Here is a 22515-nt window from a genome sequence, read left to right on the forward strand (position 1 = left end):
GAAGACAGTTAAAGGAAGAACGGGACAGTGATGGAGAAAGAGAGGGGTAAATGTCATTACAAACGGCGGAGACGGGACGTTAGTGGAGAGAGAGAGAGAGAGAGACGCACACACAGAGGAAGGAAGGAAGGAGGAGCAGAAGAGGCCGTCATTCGTACCGCCGTTTCCCTATGTACTAACACTGCACGTCTTGATTTGATGGGATTTATTTATTTATCAATGTTATTTATTTAATTATTACAGTCCTAGGACAGGAATGAGAATTTTCCTGTGCTGTGGGTGAACTGAAATAATGTGGTTTTTTTTTCCTGATAAATTGTTATGTTATCATAATATGAGCTCTCCGTTGATATTTCAAGAAATTTTTAAACTTTGAGAGAAAAGAGAAGAAGAAGTAATTTTAACCTTATAACATAATGTAAACTACTCTCAACCCTAAGGGGTTCGGCCTAATGATTAATATGCACTCGAGTTTGCACCGAGATCCTGGTTCGAATTCCCTTGGGGCCACCGAAACGCCTTTAGCGTAATTACCCTCTCCGTGCGCCGCCGAAGGTTCACAAAGCTCCGAAGATTAGTCCGACGAAGTCCGGACACAGCGGGTTAGCAAAAAAAATGTAAACTATTCTGAAATATATGATACGGTGCCACTTACAAAATGTTCAATCGACTGCAAAAAAAAAAAGATTTTTAAAATGTTAGATGTGCTTGCTACATATATGGCGACAATTTATGTGTGCGACCCATTATCCAACTATTGATCAACATAGTTCCCGAAATATTATAGAGGAAAAATGAACGTTTGGTATGAGATGAGGTACTTAATTTGAATTACTGGAATCTGATTTTAAATTTCTTGAGTCCACTAGATTTTGTTGATACATATTATTGAATATCCAAAATAATTCACTTTTTCACTCAACTTGTGGTATACTTTCCCAACAGAGAGTGTTTTATCTATATTACCAACAAGATTATCGCTAATATATGACATTATAAGCTTATACCAAACATGGTAATTTATCAATTCATACCATTAAAAGTGATAATCTATCTAAATAGAAATAAAAATGATTAATTACGCCATATAGCTAAATGTTTGAAGGAATTTTTAGTTATAGTCCAAACTTGATTTTTTACCTGAGATATCCCAACGTTGACATGTTGATTTCAAATATATCCCGACGCTAATTTTCCGTCTAAAATTGACGGAATTGCACATGTAACACGTTAATTTCACATCTATCCAGACACTTATTACAAAATTAACGTGCCACGTGTGCAATTCCGTTAATTTTAGACGAAAAGTTAACATCATGATAGATTTGAAACCAACGCATCAATATTTGGATATTTCAAGTAAAAATTTAAGTTTGGGTTATAACTAAGAATTCTTACAAACGTTAGACTATATGGCGCAATTATTCCAAATAGAAAATAGCAGTAAACACAATGGCCGAACCAAGAAATTGATTTGGACCTCGTGGAGCATCATTTTTTATTTTATATTACGTGGCCAAGTGCAAAATTCTCCTCGCACGCACTGTGTCGGGAAGGATTGGCGCGTGGAGAAATGTCTGTAGCGAATCGGTTAGTCCAACTGCGGTGGGTTTTACTATTACCATGCACAAATAATGACGAGACTTTTTTTTTTTTGCGGTCTTGGTGAATTCCCGTTGTTTACATTTTGATGGCCCAAACAGCAAAATCAATTTCTTGCGCTTCACTCACAAATGAAACGACAGCAGTGCAAATATTCCTTTTAATCCTTCCTCAAATTACCATCCTTTTCTCTTTGGTGAAAAGTAAAGTAGCAATAAAATTAGTTAATTCCATCCAATATGTCGGCCCTTATGTAACGAATTAAATTGACAAAGCAAGCTTTGTTTGGTTTTTACGATCAATTTTTAACTTTACTTCACTTATCTTTAAATCAATAATATAATTATTACTTTTTCATTTTTTAAAAATTTTTAACCATTCAATTCAATTTTTAATATTAAATTCTTTAAATAATTCATTATTTTTTTTTTCACAATTTAACAACACAATCATTACTTCTCTTAACTATTTATTACTTTTTCACATTTTTTTCATAATTCAATAACTCAATCATTACAAACCAATTAAAATCAAAATTTAACCCTAAAACCAAACATAAAAAAAATCAAATGACAAAAACATAAGTATGGAGAGTTAATTTCATATATAAAAATTTAGTACAAATTTAAAGTTTATAAGGAAGTTGAATTCCACATTGTACAAGCTCGAGTTCTTAAGTGAAGCTTGAATTAACTTAGTTTAAGTCAAACGGAGATCTAATATAGTATTAGAACGATTTTAACACGTCGAAGTGTGGATTCACCAGTATTCATGTGGAAAAATGAATCCGAAATGAAATCTTTCCTCACCAAGATCTTCCTTTAAATCTGAATTAATCGATCTTCTACTTTTCCTGGTCCCTAAGTCTCTCACACCAATTTCCTCACTAAACTCTTGTGCTTTGCGTCGCTGTTGTGATAGCCCTGGACCATAAAAATAAGGGCCAGCTGGTCTCCTGCTTTTCCTCGATCTCGAAGGCTCTCTCATGTGTTTCATCACCAAACTCTCGTGTTTCGCATCACTGTTGTAATATCCTTGAACCATAGAATTAAGGTTACAACTTACAAGGAGGCTCTAGAGTTGTTTCCAAGGAATCTCTTCAGTTGCTTTAGTCAGTGTCTTTCTAGGGAGGAGAGGTAAATCACTCGAAGTGAAATAATGAGCTTACCAAAATTAGCTAAGGGGTGGGTATTTATATATAAATAAATAAAAGAAATCCACAGTGGCCCTTACCAAAAAAAAATCACAATGGCAGTCTCGTGACTCTTGGGCATGTAGGTTAATGTACGAACTTAGCCTGCTAAACTTGGTGAGAGTTTGTATGGGTCTTGTCTGAGTTGTGGGCTATTATTTAGAGTTCGAGCCCAATGAAGCCTACTGAGTTAGTTTGTGGCACAATTGCTTGGAATATGGTTTCGACTGAAGTCCACTATTGGTACCCAAGATAAGGGATTAGAGGTTTGTTGCATCTCTGACTAGGGAGAAGGCCCCTCGGGCTCTTAACCAAGGTGGAGTGCTAATGGGGCCCCTCTTTCGAGGTGAAGGGCTTGGGGGGGACCCTCATTTGAGGTAAGGGGCCTACTTATCAGGGCCTTCGTGATCGAGGACATCGTCAAGTCTCAAGTCAACGGGAGAATGGTCAAGCTCCTTGACACCGACGAACTCTTGTTTGGTGGTAAGGAGCCGAGCTCCTTAACCCCCATGGTGGGGGAAAGGGGCTCAAGCCTTCCTTCTCCGAGAGAGGAGGTCGAGCCCCCTCTCTCGAAGGGAGGGGATTAAGCCCCTCGACCCCCTTAAGAGGAGGGGCTCGAGCTTGCTCTCCGAGGAAGGTGGTCGAGCCCCTCGACCCCCTTGGCGATGAGAGTAGGTAGGCGGGGATTGGGACTTGAGCCCCCTCCCTTGAGTAGGGTGGGGTTCGAGCCCCTTCACCCCTCTGTCTTTGAGTAGGCCTCGGACACAAACTCATGGCACCCCATTAAGCTAGCTGAGATGTCGGGTTGGAGTCCTCTTCAGTCGCTTTTGGAGCTTTGACCAATATAGTGAACTATCTTATCAAGTATGGAACTCGTGTTAAGTCATAACGCGAGGGTCGCCTCATGACATGCAAGTGTCAAAGACATAGGTTGTCGAGTGAGAACGGGTGTTGAAAGTTAGAATTAGAAAGAAAAACATTTTACATAAGGACAATTGAAATTTAACAACATGAATTGTCCGCTTTATTGATATATGTAAAGTAGTATATTGTAATATCATGATTAAAATGTAATTTTATTGTCATTATCATAACTAAAAGAATGAACGACAAAATTATGAATGGTCTCTTCTCGTCATAAGGGCAGGCCGCAGGGCCAGGCGACTTGGGTGATCCGATCCCCGGCGATGAGGCGAAAGTTGGAAGAGTCTTTTAACTCTACTCTGCCCTTGGATAGACGTGAGAGAAGGAAGTGCCAGGGGTAATGCCCGCAATAAACTTGCTGATAAATTGGTGGCTCCAAATAACTTTTCTTTTTCAGCACCGTGAGAGAAAATAAATGAATAAAATTTAAAATTGATCTATTTATGTTACAAATTCCTCCTTAATAAAAGTTTATAATTAATCATATAAATATTTCAAATCCGCAGTGTTGCGGTTTCTAATGCTTATTCATTAAATTTCATTGATATTTTTCTCAATGACTTGACCACCAAGAATTCTTCCACATTTATTACACCTTTTTTCTGCTAAGCAAATTTATTACATTTAAAAGTTTTAAGTGAATATTCCTTATAAAAAAAGTCAATAATCATTTCAACAAAAGTTCAGTTTACGTCAATCCATCAATCAACTACAATTTTTATGGAAAAGTAGTGTATTTTTAATTTCATTTAGACTTTATTCGCTCAACAAATATTATCATTTTTTTTATATAAGTTATAACTAGGGAGTGTCTATCTATCTATCTATCTATCTATAAAAGAGTAATCCTTATACTTGCTGTCTAGTTGTGGAGATAAATCAGTTCCACACGAGAAGTCACTTGGATTCGTGAACACGTGATAGCTACCGAATCAACCGTACCGGTAAAATGGTAATTTTGTATTGATCTGACTTTATAATAGGAAAAAAGTGTAATAATTTTTCACCCAAAAATAATATAATGATTTCTATAATTTCAAATAGAACATGAAGATTGTTTTTCTTCTCTAAATCTTTTGGAAATCACATTTTTTTATAAGTGTTTTTTTTTGGAAATGACATTAGTAACACGCATGAGTACACATATACGAGGTGTCAAGGACCAAAATATATTTTTAAAAAAAGAAAAATGAGAGTGAATTGCAGTGAGTCAGAATGAGGGCAGTAGCCAGTAGGAGCTGCAGAATCAGAGATTACTAAAAGAAGAAAATCATTATAAAACAATACATTTAAATGCATTTAAACAAAAGGAAGGAAGGGGAGCTTCGTATAAAGCTGTTAACTTCTTCTTCCACTCAAGACCCAAAAATTACCCCACATTCAATTCAATGTAACTCTCTCTCTCTCTCTCTCTCTCTCTCTCGTCTTCTCTGATTGGCCTCCCTTCTCCCACTCGCCAATGCAATGCAATGCAATGCCATGCCATCCCACATAGTAAATAAAGTAATAGTAAAAAGGGGGGAAAAAAAAACATGTGTTGGGATTGTCAAACCCAATATTATTCTTTGTTTGGTTTTGGTTTTGGTTTTGGTTTATCCCAAAGATTAATCCCCATCCGTCGGATCTGTTTTTGTCGCCTTCCAGTGCGACATCCTGGCGGCTCAGATGTTTTGGATTTTACTGAAAAGCAACTTTGCCCCCCCGACCCCGACACCGAGCCATGTCTTGTTTTTTCCTCCCCCAGTCCGATGATATTCATTTTCTTTAATATCCATCATAAAATAAAAAATAGAACTTCACTCGGAAAATTCGAAACCAAACGTACTATTAGAATCAAACAGCCATTGCCTTTAGTCAGTTGTGTTGGGTTTGGGATGATAGATAGTGCCAAGCCCAACAAGAGGACATACATACTATCTATAATAATTAATAGTGCCAAAAATACCGAAAAGCATCAACCGTAGCACCGCATTTGCTGCTAATAATGCGAACTAGCCAATGATTAAGCCAAATTCTTTCATTCATACAAATTAGCCATTTTCTGTAAAATATTCGCTGGAGTTTCAATCCACCTCCGACCCAAAAAACTCGAACTAATAGAAAACTCTCATTAATGCCTGTATTTTCAGTATATTTTTGGATGTGAGACTAAAAAAACTCTCAACAGTTTCTAAATTAAATCTTAGAATCAAGTACTTATTAGTTATTTGGGAGAAAGAGCCTGCCGAAGAGAGCGGGCGTGGAGGACAGGACAGGATATGGGGCGTAAAGAAAGAATCCGCCAGGGAGTGCAATGCTTAAGGCCTAAAGTGATGTTGGTGTGGGTGAAAGTGAAAGTGAAACCACATGGACAGAGAGACCCGATCCGGCCCGACCCGACTTAGGATTTCACTGATCTTTCTTTTCTTCCATTTGGCCTTTGCTTAGAACAGAACAGTGAACTTTTTTTTTTTTGACCTTTTCATTTTTTGAGGGGAGTTATGCATATATTTTTACTTTATTACTACGGTTGTTTGGGAATTAGGCACTAGGCAGGGCATTGCAGTTGCAGGCAGGACGTCCGGGTCGGATAGGCCAATAGGGACCTCTGCCTCTGGGCTGATTCCCTCCCTCATTTACCCTTACCCCTACCCCCACCCCCATTATATATTACACACACAATATATGTTTGTTACAATTATCATCGGGACACGTGGCTAACCGTCGTAGCTGAGCCTGCCTGCCTGACACTGACAGGCTATGAAAGGAGGGGGGGGGGGGGGGAGAGAGAAGAACAGAGCCGGCGATTTACACGCTGGAACGACGCCGTCAGCTGTACCAAAGGGCAGGGAAGAGATGGGATGGGGCTTTGGCCTTGCCTTGACTGGGGGCTAGAATTAGAGATGTGTGGGTCTGACCGCGACGGTGCATTTATTTGCCTCCCGGCTCTCTCCCAAAAAGATTGGCCCCCCTTCTTTAAATCTTTTGATTTTTGATTTGATATTTGGCTTCTTCTTTTTTTTTTTTTTTACGCCCTACCTCCTCTTCACTTTCCCTTCTTCCCATTATTTATTTATATATATACACACACACACACTAGAGGCAAGCCGCACAACTTGCGGAATCATTAAAAAAAAAGATTTTTATTTCGTTTATATGATAATACATACATGAAATTAATATTCAATTACATATTTAAAAAATAAATAGAGACGAATTACTTCTAATTAATTAGACAAATTTTCACCAAAAAATTAATTAGAAAATTTTAATTACCATATAATGAAAACGATGAAACTATCATTATATATAAATAATAAATAAATTTCTCGAGTATTTATTTGTTAAAGAAAAAGTATCGATGAAGCCCATTGAGAGAGGGGGAAGAGGAGAGAGATAAGAGAGAAAAAATAAGGATACGAGACGAGCAAAAATATATAAATATATTTGAACTATTAAAAAAGCTTAGGGTTAGTCTTTCTTTGGTCATAACTCGTAAGATGCAACAACAACAATAATAATAATTACTCATAAAAAAATAACAATAATAATAATAATAATAATATTAGAAAATGGCCTAATCCATCGGAATGCTCCTCATTTACATTACCCTCGATGGATGTGAGTCATACGGCCCGCTAAGGAACCTCAGAACTAACTTGTTATTGTTAATCTCATCATCTTTGAGTTTAGCACAAAGTTCCTGTGTTACTAATTTGAGTTTATATATGAAATTTTTTATCATTTAATTATACATTATATAATAGGAAGAGGAGAAAGAGAGCAGGGCCGAGGCGCAGGTAATCATAGACTGGGATTCGGTGGTGTCCTATCCTTTACCATGATGAATGATAGGGGAATTTGTCATAATCCGAGTTGTTATATATCATATATGGCACCCGGATATCATCATAATGTTTTTTTTAGTAAATTAGCCGTGCTTTTATTTTTAATATTTCACGAGATATTTCTAATTTTTTACTTAAAAAATTATTATTATTATTTGATTTTAATCACGTATGTTTTTAATGGATTTTGAATTTATACATTGCGGAAGCACTATTTCTCTTAGCCCTATATATATAAAAATGGAAAGAGTTAATTAGTTTTGATGGATATGGGAAGAGTAAATTGATTTCATTGCTTCTGTCTTTGTATTTTAGTGGGAGAAAGAACCCAATATTCAGTTGGGAAATTGAGGTTCCCATATTACGTTCTGTTAATAGGACGCACAGATCATCATCAATCAAGAACAGCATTTATTGATGGACTAATATTTATTTTGCATCAGAATTATCTTCCAAGCAAAAAAATAAAATAAAATAAAAATATATATATGTATTGGCAGCCGGAGAAAAGAAAAGGGGGGCATTTATTGACTGAGTATATAAATACTCATTGAACCTTTCTATAAGAGTACGCATCCAAACTTATTATTGAATATTATTGTTGTTATTATTGTACATCTTGGTGGAATTATATGTACATAATTGAATTTATTACTTGTACGTAAATAATGAGGCCTATGTATAAGCTAATAAGCTATGGCAGGACATGGTGGGCCCACCTCACACCCCGTTTCTCCTTCCCCATTTTGTCTCCGCGCCCAACAATTTTTTTTAAACGTGCACTATCACTATCGCCCTCAATTTATTCATTAATAATCATTTTTACTGATGATATATTTTTATCACCGATTAGTTCTAAATGTTGACATTCCGTCTAACATTTATACCATTCCGTTAATCTCCGTGACGAAAAATTCATTGACGACGTTATATTTTCCGTCACAGAAGGATATAAATGTTAGATAAAATATCAATGTTTGGAGCTAATTGGTGGTAAAAATATGTCATTGGCAAAAACGGTTACTAATGAATAAGTGAATAGCGACAGGTGGTAGTCAACTGAATTACTTTTATTTGAATTCTTAATTATGACTATAAAAAAGTATAATAATTACATAATAATTTACCTTAATCATAGGAGAATAGAAAATTAGCAAGTAAAATTCAAAATAAGCATTTTGAAAGTTATAACAAATAAAAGTTAAATGGAAATTAAAAGTAACAATATTCATTATAATCTTATCTGATTTTGTAATATAATAAGAAATTTCTAAAAAAATTACAAAATAAATATTTTAAAAAATTACAACACATAAAATTTACATAAAATAAGCAATGTGCCCCAATCTCCTTGAAAAATAAATATCTTTCATTCTCCCATAATGTTTTAAGTAGATTGCTACATGAGCATGGCGCATGAGTTTTTTCATTAACAAGAGTATCATTTGTTAACTGAAAATATAAAAGCAAAAAATAGAAAAAAAATTATGACACAAATTTACGTTTATCATCGGCTACCCCACTAGGTCAATCCTTTGTCATCCTCATCTCCACCTCCTCTCGATGATCCTGTGGCAGAGGGGCACGAATCTTAATAATATCAAACCAACTTATGTGCCACCCACATCTCATCCTCACCTCTACCATTCGAGTTAATTTGATTCTCCGATCATATAGCGTGGCTAGCTTCCTCAATTACACTTATATTTCATCTTGAATAATTGATTAGTTTATCCTTCTTGTAATCATCGAATTCTAGTAATTTCTTCTGGGGAATTTGACTCTCGAATTATTTGGACCCTTGGTACACGAAAGCTTTTATTGTATTGTATTGGATTGGTTCATTCTTCTTTTGAATCGTTGATTGGCCCGTGATTTGGTCATACTTGCATTGCTTCAAATCATTCCGAGCAGTTTTACTTACTTATTTGATTAATATTTTTGTTTTTTTAATCCTCCGTCCTTCTCCATGTTCTAAATCTTTTCTCATTTATATTAAAAATAGAAAGAAAACTGCATCGAATAAAAATGACATACAACTAAAAAAAAAATACAACATATAAGAAAATTTTAGAACAACTAAAACTTCCAAATAAAAAAAGAAAAGAAAAGGAAATTACAAAGAAATTTTGTAAAGATTACAACTATCATTTCAAAAATCATGAATCTTAAGAGAATAAGAACATTTCACAACAAATAAAAATTAGATAGAAAATTTTAACAAATAATAACAATAAATAACAAATTTTAGAAAATTGATCAAATACGAATTACAGTTGTACGAAAATTTCCACAAAAATGCTAAACGTTGAAGTGAAGTACTAAATGGACGAAAATTTAAGCACTTTCGGTACAAAATAAGGCACTAGAATTATATTGATTTTAGTACTTCAAGTTATTAAGGCTCTGTTTGGTTTCAGAGTTGTATTTTAGAATCACAATTCTAACTTAATTCTACCCACTACAAAACAAAATAACTCATACAAAGTCAAAGAGTGGATCCCATTTATATTACTTTTTCCCACAACAAAACAACATAACTCTTACAAAGTCAAAGGGTGGGCCCCATTTATACCACTCAAAATCAAAATCAAAATCAAAATACAATTCTAAAATCTTACTATGAAACCAAACACCACCTAAAGTTGGTATTTGCGTGCACCGATAAAATACTATATGCTGCAACTAAAATGCTAAGCGCGTGATAATTTCAGCACTTCAAGTATTTCAAGTACTGATACAAAATGCTACACTTTAGAAACTTTTTGTCATCCCTGAGTAATTTACTCTTTAGATTTTGTTATAATCAGAGCTCAATGACGATGCTCCCACTCAAGCAGACCAATTGTGTAACTGACGAGAGTAGCAAAACAATGCAAATTTCACTTAAAATCTTAACAAGATCGTAATCATCGGGAAATTCTAACATGATCCCGTGTCATGTGATGCGGAACCATTACAACCATCTATACGCGGGATTCACGCGTAATGGACGGCTGAGATCTCAGTATCATATGGGCCCGGGTCACGTTAGCAGGACCGGTAATCATAATTGTTCCTCCTCGCAATGATATTTGAAAACTGAGATGAGGTGAACGGATCATCGGCTGAGCCTGCCAGACCGTAACGGAAAAATGAGGAGTGGATGGGGGGACGGGGGGAGGGCGTCTGTGTTACTTACTGTTGGCCCGTCGGGAGAAATTTATTACAAAGAAAGAAAAGAGGAATGAAATGAAGTGTGAATTGGGAAGGGAAGGATCCGATTGATTATACCCATCATAGGACCCGTGACCTCCTCCTCTCTCTCTTTCTCTTCATATATCTCAGTCACTAGCCCTACTAATATATATATATATATATATATATATAAATGCACTTCTTTTTTACCATTTCCTTTTGTACAAATAAAATGTATTATTAACATGTGATGTGATTTCGTTTCGATTCACAATTTAACACCACGAGCCTACTAGTCAGACCGTCAGTAGGGGTAGAGCAGACTCGCCAGAGACACCTCATCTCATCCTCGGCCTTCCCACCCTACCCCAAGGGCGCGTGCTCCGTACTGTTCTGCTACCATTCTTTTTCTTTTTCTTTTTCCTTTTTTTTTCTATTTTTCTTTCATGACACAGTAAGAGAAAGCATAGTCTTTTTTTTTTTTCCTTTTCTTTTGTTGGTCGATGAGAGAAAGCATAACCGAATGAGCAAAGATTAAAAAAAAAAAACCTAAGAGAGTTTTACTTTTTAGCGATAAAAATCTAACTCCAATCTCTCAATTTAATTCAGCTCGAATCTCTTCATTTCAGACGGAGTCGACTTTCACTAATAAAAATCTAACTCGAATCTCTGTCTTATTTACTACTACTATTATTATTATTACTATTGTTATCCTTTTTTTTTTTTTTCTTTCCCCCCTGGTCTGTCTTTGCCTTGGTCCCTCCATCCATCTAAACGTTATAAAGTGGGCCTGGACTGGGCTCATTTTTGGCCTCTAGGCCTTAATTGGGTGCTCCCATTCCCTTCCCCTTCACGGCTGAAACTGAACGTCAAACGGCGGCCCTCCATTTTTATTATCCTCCCAAACTAAATTAAGCTTCAATACAAAGGGCTTAAAGATATATTTTTTTTAACAATGCAAAGCATATACCTTAAACTTAAAAAAGCTGAAGACTCCGGTCTGTTGCCCTCTTAAATTTGATAAAAATGCCTGGGCTGTGGCACCTGCACCTCGTATCTTATTTACCTTTGAGATTTGATCTTTACATAGGAGCTCCACAACATTTAAACTAGGGAAAAGGACAAAAATCTCAATTATGATTTGAGTTTGAGACAAATTATACTATGTGGTTTTTCGAGAAACAATCAATACCCTGTAGTTTGTTTTGTGATACATAATGGACCTCCCCGTTTAATTTTTACATCACTTTTGGTCCTCAAACTTTTATTTTTACACCAGTATCATCAAACTTTCAACTTTTTGCAATTTAATCCTAAATTTGAAAAAAAGGGGAGGGGGCCCAGTCGACGACCCCAACACCACTGATGATGCCAGAAACCTCGAGGTGGGGTCGAGGTTGCGGATTGACAATCCCGCCCCTGAATCGATCGGGATCTTAAGTTTGAGATCCTGATCGATTCGGGAGCGAGGATCGCCAAACCGCGATCCCAACCCCACCTCTATGGTTGGAGGCATTCTCTGTGGATGCAGGCGACCTCAATGGTAAGGTCAGTGTCGCCGACCAACAGTCCTAGCCCCTTCCCCTTTTTTTTCGAATTTTAGAACCAAATTGAAAAAAAATTGAAAACTTGAGGGTAATAATGGCAATGAGAAAAAATTGAGGACAAAAAGTGATGAAAAAACTAACAATTAGGTCCATTAAGTCTCGCGAAGCAAAGCACGGGGCGTTGGTTGTTCCTCGAAAAACTATAGTGTCTCAAACTCAAACCACAATGACGGTTTTTATACTTTCCTTTAAACTATTGTGTTCCTGGCAATGACTTTTCACTCATACAAAGTACTCTCCGTCTTTATAATCAATGCAAAGAACATATTTATATACATATATATATATATATATATATATATGCTCCATCAGCAAGGAGAAGGTATCAATATATATAGTAAGAATTCCATATAAGTACCAAACAAACCAACCTGGTTGAGTTGATATACTGACTTCCCTGACCTATTTAGTTTGTGATCTTGTAAGGGGATTATTCCTTTGAGCCCTCTCGCGTGGCAGCTGCTTCCCGGCAAATGGCAATGGCTTTTCCTTCGTTGGTTTCACCACCTGCAGTTTTATCTCCTTAAGTTATTCAGAATTCCATTGCACAGAAGGACTGAAGTACAATACCAGTAGGGAACCGAGAATTTAATATGCAGATGCTAAAAATTTAAAATGCAGGTCGAGAGAAGGGGTTTTGTGGTTGTGGGGGGGGAGGGGTTGGGTTGGGGGGAGGAAGGATCTGCAGCAAATGGATTCTCTGTTGGCTTGGGGCAATGCAAATTGTGTATGCAATTTGTTTTTAAAAATTTTAATCCTCGACTGCGCCAAACTGTGGAGGATTCAACTGGAGACAGTATTCGCAGGAACTACACCAATTATATCATGTACATCTTGCACTTTCTTTCCTTCTTTTTTTTTTTTCTTGCACTTTTTTTAAACATCTAATAAGAATAACAATACTAATAAATCATACCTGTTGTACTTGCTGGACTAAGACAGGCGCATTTTCTTTTAAACACTGAAACCAAGAATTAGAAGAAAGGTATATTAGAGTTCTGGCAACAAATTTTCCGGGGCTGGACTCCAAAAGTGTGGGAGGAGTTTAATTGAACCAACCTTCGGTTGGGATTTCAAGTTCGTCCATACTTCAGATTCCAATGTCAACTGCAGGCAAAAAAAGAAAAAGGAAATCACATAGATGATCATTAGAGGAACTTCTGCTGTCTCAAATAATGTAAAAAACATGGTTTAAATGTAAACAAACCTTCTGAAACGAAGTTATGGGCACATCATGCTTACATGTTGATAGCTTAAGCTCCTGGAAAAAGTGAGGAGTTTAATCAACAAGAATTGTACAAGTAAAGGAGCTGAAGGGAATACACTGAATTTATAAGACATGTTGTCACTGGTTGTCAGCAATATGGAGCCTCATGAGTCACGTCATATCAAGAGTTTGACTCGACCGAGATATAGCATAGCAGATAGATATTGCACCTTATCTGGTGGGCGAGCTCTAAGTTTTTGTTTCACTTCGTGTGTTTTCAGTTTTGTAGCTTCATAGGACTTTGACCTGCAGACCAAAGGCAAACTCAGAAAGCAAATTTCATTGCCTCTTAAGAATATATATTGGAAACAAAGCATGCCAAGGGCCAAAATGTTAAAGCACAGTCAACTATCTGGCAAAGAGTTATATCACAAAGTGTGACCTATTGGACTCTGTTTCTCCGCTCTGTGAAACAGTGATAGGATTAGGGGTATCAACTATCTGCCAAACAATAAAAAAATTTATTAGCTTACTCCAAAAGATAACTATTAATTCAAAAAACCGATAGAATATTCATCGAGCCGGTCTCTTTGAATCCCTTTCAAAGCACGGAAACAGAGATAAGCCATACTCATGCCTCGTAAGTTAGACATAAGTAGCAATAGAAAAATAGAAATAGGTAGTGAATGCAGTAGAATTTTAGAAATGTTTTCACATTGTATGCTTCCTAGCAGGCCTATTTCATCTGGATATTATCAACTGCAAGCCCCTTTAAGGTGAAACTCGGGTTAATAGGCTGATAAAAGTTACCCGGGATTCTGGCAATGGTGTAGTGACTTTCTTAGGGAGGCATTCCTGTATCTGTCAAAGATGAGGGGGCAGGGGGGAGAAAATGTTTCAAAAGGTCATGAAGTTCTCAATGAGAAAGAATATCAAAACATAGCTTTGGTTGTCACAGATGAAGGTACCAACTTTACGGTCCACGTTTTGTGCCCTCATACTGGGCAAGTTTGATTTGATACATTCAGCTGACTCAGCAACGTGCTTGGATCTGTGATTATAGAAGGCGAAACAGTCCAAAAACTGCTGTTATAAATATAGTCACCTTCATATCTCAAAAACTGAAGAAATTCTAGCTCGCTTTGTTTGGAAATTAGAGGACATACCTATGCCTTAGAGCCCTCTGTGCTGTTTCTAGGTGAGGTTCCCTTGGAACAGTAACTCTAAGTCTAGTAAGCAGCGAGTCAACATTTTTACTAACCTGTTGCAAAATTAAAAGAAAGCATGACGATAAAGAGTAATTCTTGGATACACGGTTTACTTGGAGGTATGTGATCGTGCCCCTTACCGTCTCAGATAATTTGTGATGTAGCACAGCTCGGTGCTTCAAATTCGCAGCCTGCATTAGGAAATTTACAAATCTTCATGAGAGACCCAATTTCGAGTTTTAGATTACTGAATCAAGCTCACGGGGTCAAAATGGAAAATTCATATGCACATCCAATGACATGAAAAATTAAATTTTATGCATAAGCATGTAGGAGGAACGAATGCAGACAGGAATCACAGGACGCTATTCTTCATCAGAGCCCCCATGTAAACTTTGCTTTCAAATCACATGTTGTTTTATGTATTTAAGAACGCCTAAAGAAACATTATGGATTATTCATCCACGTATGGGATCATTCATCGACTTTGTGAATAATCATTGTATTTGATTCATCCCAACACACAGGACCAGAAGTACCTTTTGCAAATAACCAGCTTCTAGCTTCTGTCGTTTAGTAGCATAGTTCTCGATAATGGATGAATGCTGTGAAGTCGTCTCCTGATCTCTGAGTTGGAACTTTTGAGACCTACAACTTGAAATTGATTCCAACAAATGTGAGATATAGGGGAAATTATCTTTCACAAGACCAAACACAAAGAAAGAATTATCTCACTAAGCTATATGGAAAGAAATTGAATAACAGGTAACAGAAAGCCAATCAAATCCCACAAAGAAAACACTGCATATCGAGACATTTCATCAAACTTTATGACCCTTACAACGACACAAGAAGTACCTTAACAATCTGTGGAAGTGAACTTCTTGACATTGACGTTGCTTTGCCAAATGACTTGCTGTTGGCTTCATCAGGGTTGAACTTCTCGCCGGAGATGGCTTAACTGGAGACTTTTTTGGGACTGTCCAGGTTTCTTCAACTAAATAATTGAAGACATAGAGAAAGCCCAAAAACTTCTGTTATTATCGATGTATGATTTGGCACCAAGGCCAAAACAACCACCTCCAGTGACTAGATTTTGGATTGCCAAAGTTCATTTTATATTGACCTTACCTCCATTATATTGAACAGATGAAGATGTCTCAGGTCCCATACTACAATCCATGTCAGTACTGATGGAGTTCATGTGCTTGTGATCCTCCTCCTCCATGATGTTTGCAGCTCCAAAATATAAACCTTTACCCCAATTCATTTTAGCTATAAAAGCTGAAACACGAGAAATCAAATCACAGCAGAATAGAGATGGATGTCAGAAACTATCAACATTCCACAGCTTGAGTTGCAGTTAGCACGAGGGACACCAACTGACGCTTAAGAAAATCAGCAAGATGTATAACCTAATTCAGATAAAATCCCACTAACAAAGCATGAAACTGTCTAACTAAACAAAAACTCGATAACATATAACTACAGCAGCAAAAAGGTTGCCATCCTAATAAGCCGAATTCGCAGTCGGTTTGATAATGATCAAGTAACAATGCTGAACCTAAAAGAATTCGACCTTTTTTTCAAGTCGTGGGAAATCGTTTATAGCTTAGTGAAGATATTACAGTGCAATTCAATTTTACAGAGAGATACCATAAAGGATGCATGACGGGACTTTCAAATGAATCATTCAGTGGGTGCGGGTGTTTGTTCCAATTTAAGTTTCCTGATAAAAGTCGCGAACAGCACACTATAGCGATGCCGATATCGGGTATTAAGAAAGATCTGAACAAAGAATCCCAATCTAACGAATTAATTAAAAAAAAAACCGGTCCAAATGAGGAGTGATAAAATGTAAATGTGATTAATTAAGTGAAAAGCATAAAAAGAGAAGAAAGATGCGGAGTCAATCATCAGAACTAACAATTTCGTTCCAGAACAAAGGCACGGAATGCTTACGTGAAGGCGGACAAGTTCCGGCGGACTCGAACCAGCGTTGTGCCTCTTCAACCTCCCAGTCCGTTTCCGGGCGGCTAAAATCAAAATAGCGAGGCGCTTCAAATTCGTAATCCGGATCATATTCTTCAACTGAAATAACTTCCACGCAATAAAATTCATCCATGTCCTCGTCCATCTCTGCCTATTTCTCTGTTTGTTGAATATCACCAGGTTGAGGAGAATCCCTGGCGGGACCTCATGAAATAATCCATTGAAATCCTTACGCTAGTCCATTCAAAAGAAAGCGTCAATAGGATGGCCAAGAAATTCATCTTTTGCCCTCGAATACTATAGGATGGGATGGCAAGAGAGTCCTGTCCTGTCCTGTCCTGTCTCTCTTTGTCTCCGTTGTGTTTCTCCCCCGCTCCTGTTGAATATCACCTCACCTCACCTCACCTCGGTAAAGGGGAATCTAACAGGACCAGATATGATGGAGAAATGAATTTCAAATCCTCAGTGTATCACTATCATGTCGAGAAAAGAAACTCAATACAATCCGGAGAAATCCTCCCTCCCTCCCTCCCCCTCTGTGCGTTGAAAATGAGAACCTCGAACAGAATGTCTTCGACATGTTCACCTTCTGCAAACTCCCATTGCTTCCTGATCAGACACGGCAAGAAGATGCTGAAGAAGGCTGTGTTCGCTCCAATCTTACAGGAAAATGAGAGAGAAATCTCCTCCAGTCACAGGCAATAAATAAAATCCGATTCGATAGATTGCATGGGAGGAGAGACGGAATTTTGATCGAAGGAGAAGGTGACAAACTCGTGGGCTCTGCAGATGGAGACAGGAGACGAAAGAGCGAGACAACGATGACAGAGAGAGAAAGAGAGAGAGAGAGAGAGAGAGAGAGAGAGAGAGCCAATGCAAGGCAAGGCAGGTCTCCCTTCCCTTCTCGTCTCGAGAGAGGACGAGGACGGACCCGAAGTATTTTGAATGAGTGGGTGGGACCGCTTTCGTTTCGTCCCAAATGCATAAATAAATATAACAATAAAATAAATAAATAAATGAGCGAAGGGGGTTTTCGGTTTTCGTTTAGCGCCAACAGTACATTGGATCATAATAACCGAATTTTGTACCGGCCGATCTAAACTGGACCGGACCCGATTCAATTCAATGCTTGGGCCGGCGTGAACGAGTCCAGGAGTCGGGACCTTTTCCTTAGGTCCAACCAACCAGCTGAATGAATCCCAACTGTCATACCACTAGTACGGAGATTTAGTGGTTAAACTCCAAGCATTTCACTTGAACGTCACGAGTTCGAACCTCATTAAGCGCGTAGAACTCGCCACTGCGTGAGTGTATTATGGATTGGCGGTGACCGGCTTATAATGCTTGATCCAGTGAACCTTAGATTTTAATTCACTAGTGTGTTGGTGGAGCTGCGGCGACCAACTTAGATTAAGTCTCAACTAGTTATGGCGAAAAGAACATTATGTAACGGTTAGATTTCCTTAATTTGGATAGGCACAGCGAACTAATAATCTGACCTATCATTTTATTCATTAAAAAAAAAGAAAAAGAAAAAAGAATCCCAACTGTCAGGCTGACTTCATCATAGTGCACCTCCCTGCCTCCTAGAGACGTTGACGCTGCATTTGATTTTATAGTAAGATTTTAAAATTAGATTTTGATTTTGAAAAAAAGTGATATAAATGAGATCCATCTTTTGACTTTATATGAGTTATGTTATTTTGTTGTGAAAAAAAAAGTGGTGTAAATGGAACCCGTTCTTTGATTTTGTATAAGTTATTTTATTTTGTAGTGAATAGAATTAAATTAGAATTTTAATTTTAAAATTATACTTACAAACCAAATAAGGTTGAATGTATCCTCGTAGTCTCATGACTCATGAGTCAACTAAAAGAACAGGGGAAGAATCAAAGACGATTGAATTAATTTTTAGATGAATCGTGTGAGGAAGAATTTTGTTTTCTGTTATCTTTCGGAGGTGCAAAAATTCTATATAATAAATGAAATCGCTGGAACACGTCAGATTTTGCAGAGAACTTTGATCAGCTCTCTTAATTTTTGTCGCTAGCTGGGGAGAAAGCGAAAGGGGGGGTAGTTCCACCATTTTGTTTGCAAACAGGAGGCACGCTCCTCTGCTCTGAATTCAAAAACTAGAGCTCCAAAGCCTATACTATACTATACTCTATATATAAAGATAAGCTAAGATGACAAGTGCCCGCAACATTAGACAGACGGCTCGCTGACCCATATGGAGCTTTTGGAATTTGAATCTTCCTCAACGAAGAGACGTCAACATTTGTCCATAAATGAAGACACGCTGGCAACAGCAAAAGTACAAAGTGGTAAGAGGACGAGAGCTCTGTTGTTCTCACGCGAACTATATGTACATGGTGACACGACCCTCGGACCAGCACAAAACAAACATATGATGCTGTTCGAGCTTTGTTTTCAAAGGAGGGAGGGAGGGAGGAAGGGAGGGGCTAAGGAAAGAGTCCTTTTATTAATTTTTTTGATGATCACAATATGTTGTACGGTTAAGTTTAACTTGAATTGACATATATGTAGTGCATTGTATCTCTTCTGTGCAACGACATCATGTTTGTGACGTGATCGTAATCAGAACTTACCAAATGACAACTTTCCCGGCACTTGGATTAGCCCTTAAACCATCATTCCATCTCCACATATGATACGATGCGAACATCCTCTTACGTTTATTTGCGTGGAGGACCGATGGACTTTCCATGCATATCGCATCCATATTCGGGCTATATGATTATAAAAAAAAAAAAAGATATAACTTATCCAAAATACAGAAGCTGAATTGTGATTGCGATAATGATACTAGTATAGATAGAATCGACAGTAGGCTGTAGTATTTTATACGAAGTTTGGGTGGGTGTTCAATAAAGAGCACCACTGACGAATTATTTAAGGGGAAAACGAAAAAAAGAAGGAATTTGAAAGAATCGTCATATTTGGGCCGGGCAGAGCCCAGTGTGCAACTCAATTGAAGCCCATTACCTGACGGGTAGGCCCATACCTGTTCCAGCAGAAAAGGAACAGGTAGGCCCATACTTGTTCCAGTAGAAAAGGAACGATGAAAGCAAACCGACCGGCGGGAGAGCGTCGTGTACTGTACTGTACTGTACGCCGGGACCGTACACAAGTATCAAAGGGCAAAGTCATTGTTGGGCCAACCTAACTCTCGCAACCAAAAGGGCATTTGCGTAACTTCGGCTGCCTAACTATCTGAGGAAGATCCGAACTCTGTCTATGTTTCTCTCGTGGTTACCGCGGCCTCTTCTTCAGTGGTTTGCTTGCTTCTTATCCGTCGGTCGTTGCTGCTCATCCTCCAATCAAAGCTGATTTCTCTTCCAGCTCCCTCCCTCCAAGTCCGAGGCCACGGCCGATCAAGGACCCTGCCCCCATGAGGCTGATTGTCCCGCTGCAAGGGGTCGTGCAGGGCCGTGGGGGCCTCCTCATGGGCTCCCTCATCCCCTGCGCCCTCTTCTACTTCCTCCAGCTCTACCTGAAGAAGCGCCACCGCTCCCCCAAGCCTCGCTCCCCATCTGTGTCTCCTTCTCCCTCTTCCTCCAACCTCGCCGAGCTGCCCCGGTCCGCTTCGCGGTCCAACCTCTCGTCCCGGGGGTCCATCGGGCCCGCTCGGACCTCGAACAGGGCCACCTCCATCGCTAAACCTAATACGTCCCCTTACTATGTCGGTTTGGATAGGGTGTTGGAGGACCCTTATGATCGTGTGCATTATCCCGACGGGATTATCCAGCTGGGGTTATCTGAAAACAGGGTGAGCTCCAACGCCCAGAACCTTTGACAGAACGATATTAAGAACTGAAGATTGTGATTGTATCTGTGACATGTTGTGGCATTGATACAATGCGGGGCGCTAGCGCAGTGCGATGTGCCACTCTTCCGATGATTGCTGCATCGGCATGAAAAAGCCCTCGATGTTAACGATTGGTCCGGAAGTAAAATATTTGTATTTTAGTTGTAACACTCCGCGTCTGTCTAGAGTCCTAGAGCTTTGATTGTCTCGTTTTGATATATTGTTCGGTCCAGTCTTCTCCTTGAGTTATCTGCATAACTGCTTTTTGAATAGGTTCATCATGCATAATGCGTACGACCCACATTATGGTCGTTGGTGCTATTGAGCTTTTGATAGTTTTCTGGTTTTGGTCATGTAGTTGTGCTTGGATTTGATTGACGAATGGATGTCTGAGAACCTAAACAATTCGGTGATCAGAGGAGATGGTGGCGATCTGGGCATTGCTGGCTTAGCAACTTACCAGCCCTCAGATGGACTAGTGGAATTGAAAGTGGTAATCCATTTCCCTCTTTTCCAAAGCAGATAATCTCTGATTTATTAGATGTAATAGAGTGCATCCTCTGTGTGTGTGTACATATATATATGTAATATCCTTGAGATGATTCGGGTTCAAAGTTTATTTTGTCGCCGTGTCTTAAGGTTCCATCTCTGTGCAGGCTATGGCAAGTTTCATGTCCAAGGTTGTGAGCAAAGAAGTTTCATTCAATCCATCACAAATTGTAATAACATCAGGTGCCACACCCGCTATTGAGATATTGTGCTTTTGCTTGGCAGACCAAGGGAATGCAATTCTTGTTCCTACTCCATATTATCCCGGGTAATATTGCTAAATTATTTCCAGGCCCTGTTACAAAAGAATGATAACATCTCAGAGGGCGATCTCAAAATTGTCCTATACTCTTGAGATAGTGATGTTATTTGAAGTTTTTGCACAGCATTTTTAAGTTGTCATACAAAAATATTGCCCCATTAACTGGAAAAGAAATTGTCCTGCAGTTTTGACCGAGATATGACATGGAGAACAGGAGTTGAGCTTATTCCAGTCCATTGTCGAAGCACTGACAATTTCATCCCAAGCATCACAGCTCTTGATCAAGCTTTCAATCAAGCAAAGAAACGGGGTTTACGAGTCCGAGGGATTCTCATCTCTAATCCTTCAAATCCTGTAGGGAATATGCTACCAAGGGAAACACTCTACAGTCTCTTAGACTTTGCACGTGAGAAAAACATCCACATCCTCTCCGATGAGATATTTGCAGGGTCCACACATGGGAACGAGGAATTTGTTAGCATGGCTGAAATTGTCGGTGAGGAAGAGTTTGATAAGGACAGGGTTCATATTATTTATGGTCTGTCAAAGGATCTTTCTATTCCAGGCTTTAGAGTAGGGTGCATTTACTCTTTTAACGAGACTGTCTTGGCTTCTTCGAAAAGGATGGCAAGATTTTCTCCTGTTTCAGCTCTGACCCAAAGGTTACTGGTCTCACTGCTTTTGGACACGAGGTTTATTACTAAATATTTGGAGACAAATAGGAGGAGGATTCGACAAGTGTATGATTTGTTCGTGGCAGGTTTGAAGGAATTAGGGGTCAAGTGGACAGAGGGCGGCGCAGGTTTGTTTTGTTGGGTGGATATGAGTGGACTTATTCGGTCGTACAGTGAGAAGGCAGAACTCGAGCTATTTGATAGGCTGCTGAATATTGCCAAGATCAATGCAACTCCTGGTTCAGCTTGCCACTGTATAGAACCAGGCTGGTTCCGTTGTTGTTTTACTACTTTAAGTCTGGAGGATGTTCCAGTTGTAATAGAAAGGATTCGTAGAGTTGCAGAAATATGTAAATCTCCCAGATGAACAAACAAGCAGAAAAGCGGCTGTTATATTTTCTGTTCTTTAGGAGGGAAATTATTTCAGATATCAATTATTGGAGTACATTTGCACAAAGCGCTCAA

The 22515-nt window shown here is 38.4% G+C and overlaps 2 protein-coding genes across 4 annotated transcripts; one reads left to right on the forward strand and one right to left on the reverse strand.

Moving 5' to 3' along the window:
• Positions 1-11436: 11436 nt before the first annotated feature.
• On the reverse strand, positions 11437-17660 carry LOC116198211 (protein TPX2). 2 transcript variants are annotated; one of them, XM_031528575.1, is made up of 14 exons: positions 16707-17660; positions 15876-16028; positions 15603-15741; positions 15284-15392; positions 14885-14935; positions 14703-14797; positions 14509-14587; positions 14347-14397; positions 13979-14037; positions 13767-13842; positions 13537-13590; positions 13389-13436; positions 13246-13290; positions 11437-12836 (listed from the first exon to the last, which is right to left on the reverse strand). In XM_031528575.1, the coding sequence occupies exons 1-14, from the start codon at positions 16879-16881 to the stop codon at positions 12732-12734; spliced, it is 1239 nt and encodes a 412-aa protein (XP_031384435.1). In that variant the 5' UTR covers positions 16882-17660; the 3' UTR covers positions 11437-12731. The 2 variants fall into 2 exon arrangements, with proteins under 2 accessions (XP_031384435.1, XP_031384434.1); XM_031528574.1 differs by having other exon boundaries at positions 15284-15398; positions 16707-17658.
• A 2325-nt stretch (positions 17661-19985) lies between these two features.
• LOC116197122 (probable aminotransferase ACS12) lies at positions 19986-22503 on the forward strand. 2 transcript variants are annotated; one of them, XM_031527151.1, is made up of 5 exons: positions 19986-20526; positions 20924-21058; positions 21222-21382; positions 21562-22038; positions 22137-22503. In XM_031527151.1, the coding sequence occupies exons 1-5, from the start codon at positions 20149-20151 to the stop codon at positions 22225-22227; spliced, it is 1242 nt and encodes a 413-aa protein (XP_031383011.1). In that variant the 5' UTR covers positions 19986-20148; the 3' UTR covers positions 22228-22503. The 2 variants fall into 2 exon arrangements, with proteins under 2 accessions (XP_031383011.1, XP_031383010.1); XM_031527150.1 differs by having other exon boundaries at positions 19989-20526; positions 21562-22503.
• Positions 22504-22515: the final 12 nt, after the last annotated feature.

Source organism: Punica granatum, chromosome 2, assembly GCF_007655135.1.
Source record: "Punica granatum isolate Tunisia-2019 chromosome 2, ASM765513v2, whole genome shotgun sequence".
Lineage (NCBI taxonomy): Eukaryota > Viridiplantae > Streptophyta > Magnoliopsida > Myrtales > Lythraceae > Punica > Punica granatum.

Bases quoted from the DNA above. Each gene is read 5' to 3' on its own strand.
- LOC116198211 (XM_031528574.1), bottom strand. From the start codon at position 16,881: ATGGACGAGGACATGGATGAATTTTATTGCGTGGAAGTTATTTCAGTT. The intron at 14,936-15,283 runs GTACTTCTGGTC...TTCCTAATGCAG, and splicing joins AAGCTGGTTATTTGCAAAAG to GCTGCGAATTTGAAGCACCG. The intron at 14,398-14,508 runs GTTGGTACCTTC...CATCTTTGACAG, and splicing joins CACAAAACGTGGACCGTAAA to ATACAGGAATGCCTCCCTAA.
- LOC116197122 (XM_031527150.1), top strand. From the start codon at position 20,149: ATGAGGCTGATTGTCCCGCTGCAAGGGGTCGTGCAGGGCCGTGGGGGC. The intron at 21,059-21,221 runs GTAATCCATTTC...ATCTCTGTGCAG, and splicing joins GACTAGTGGAATTGAAAGTG to GCTATGGCAAGTTTCATGTC. The intron at 21,383-21,561 runs GTAATATTGCTA...ATTGTCCTGCAG, and splicing joins CCTACTCCATATTATCCCGG to TTTTGACCGAGATATGACAT.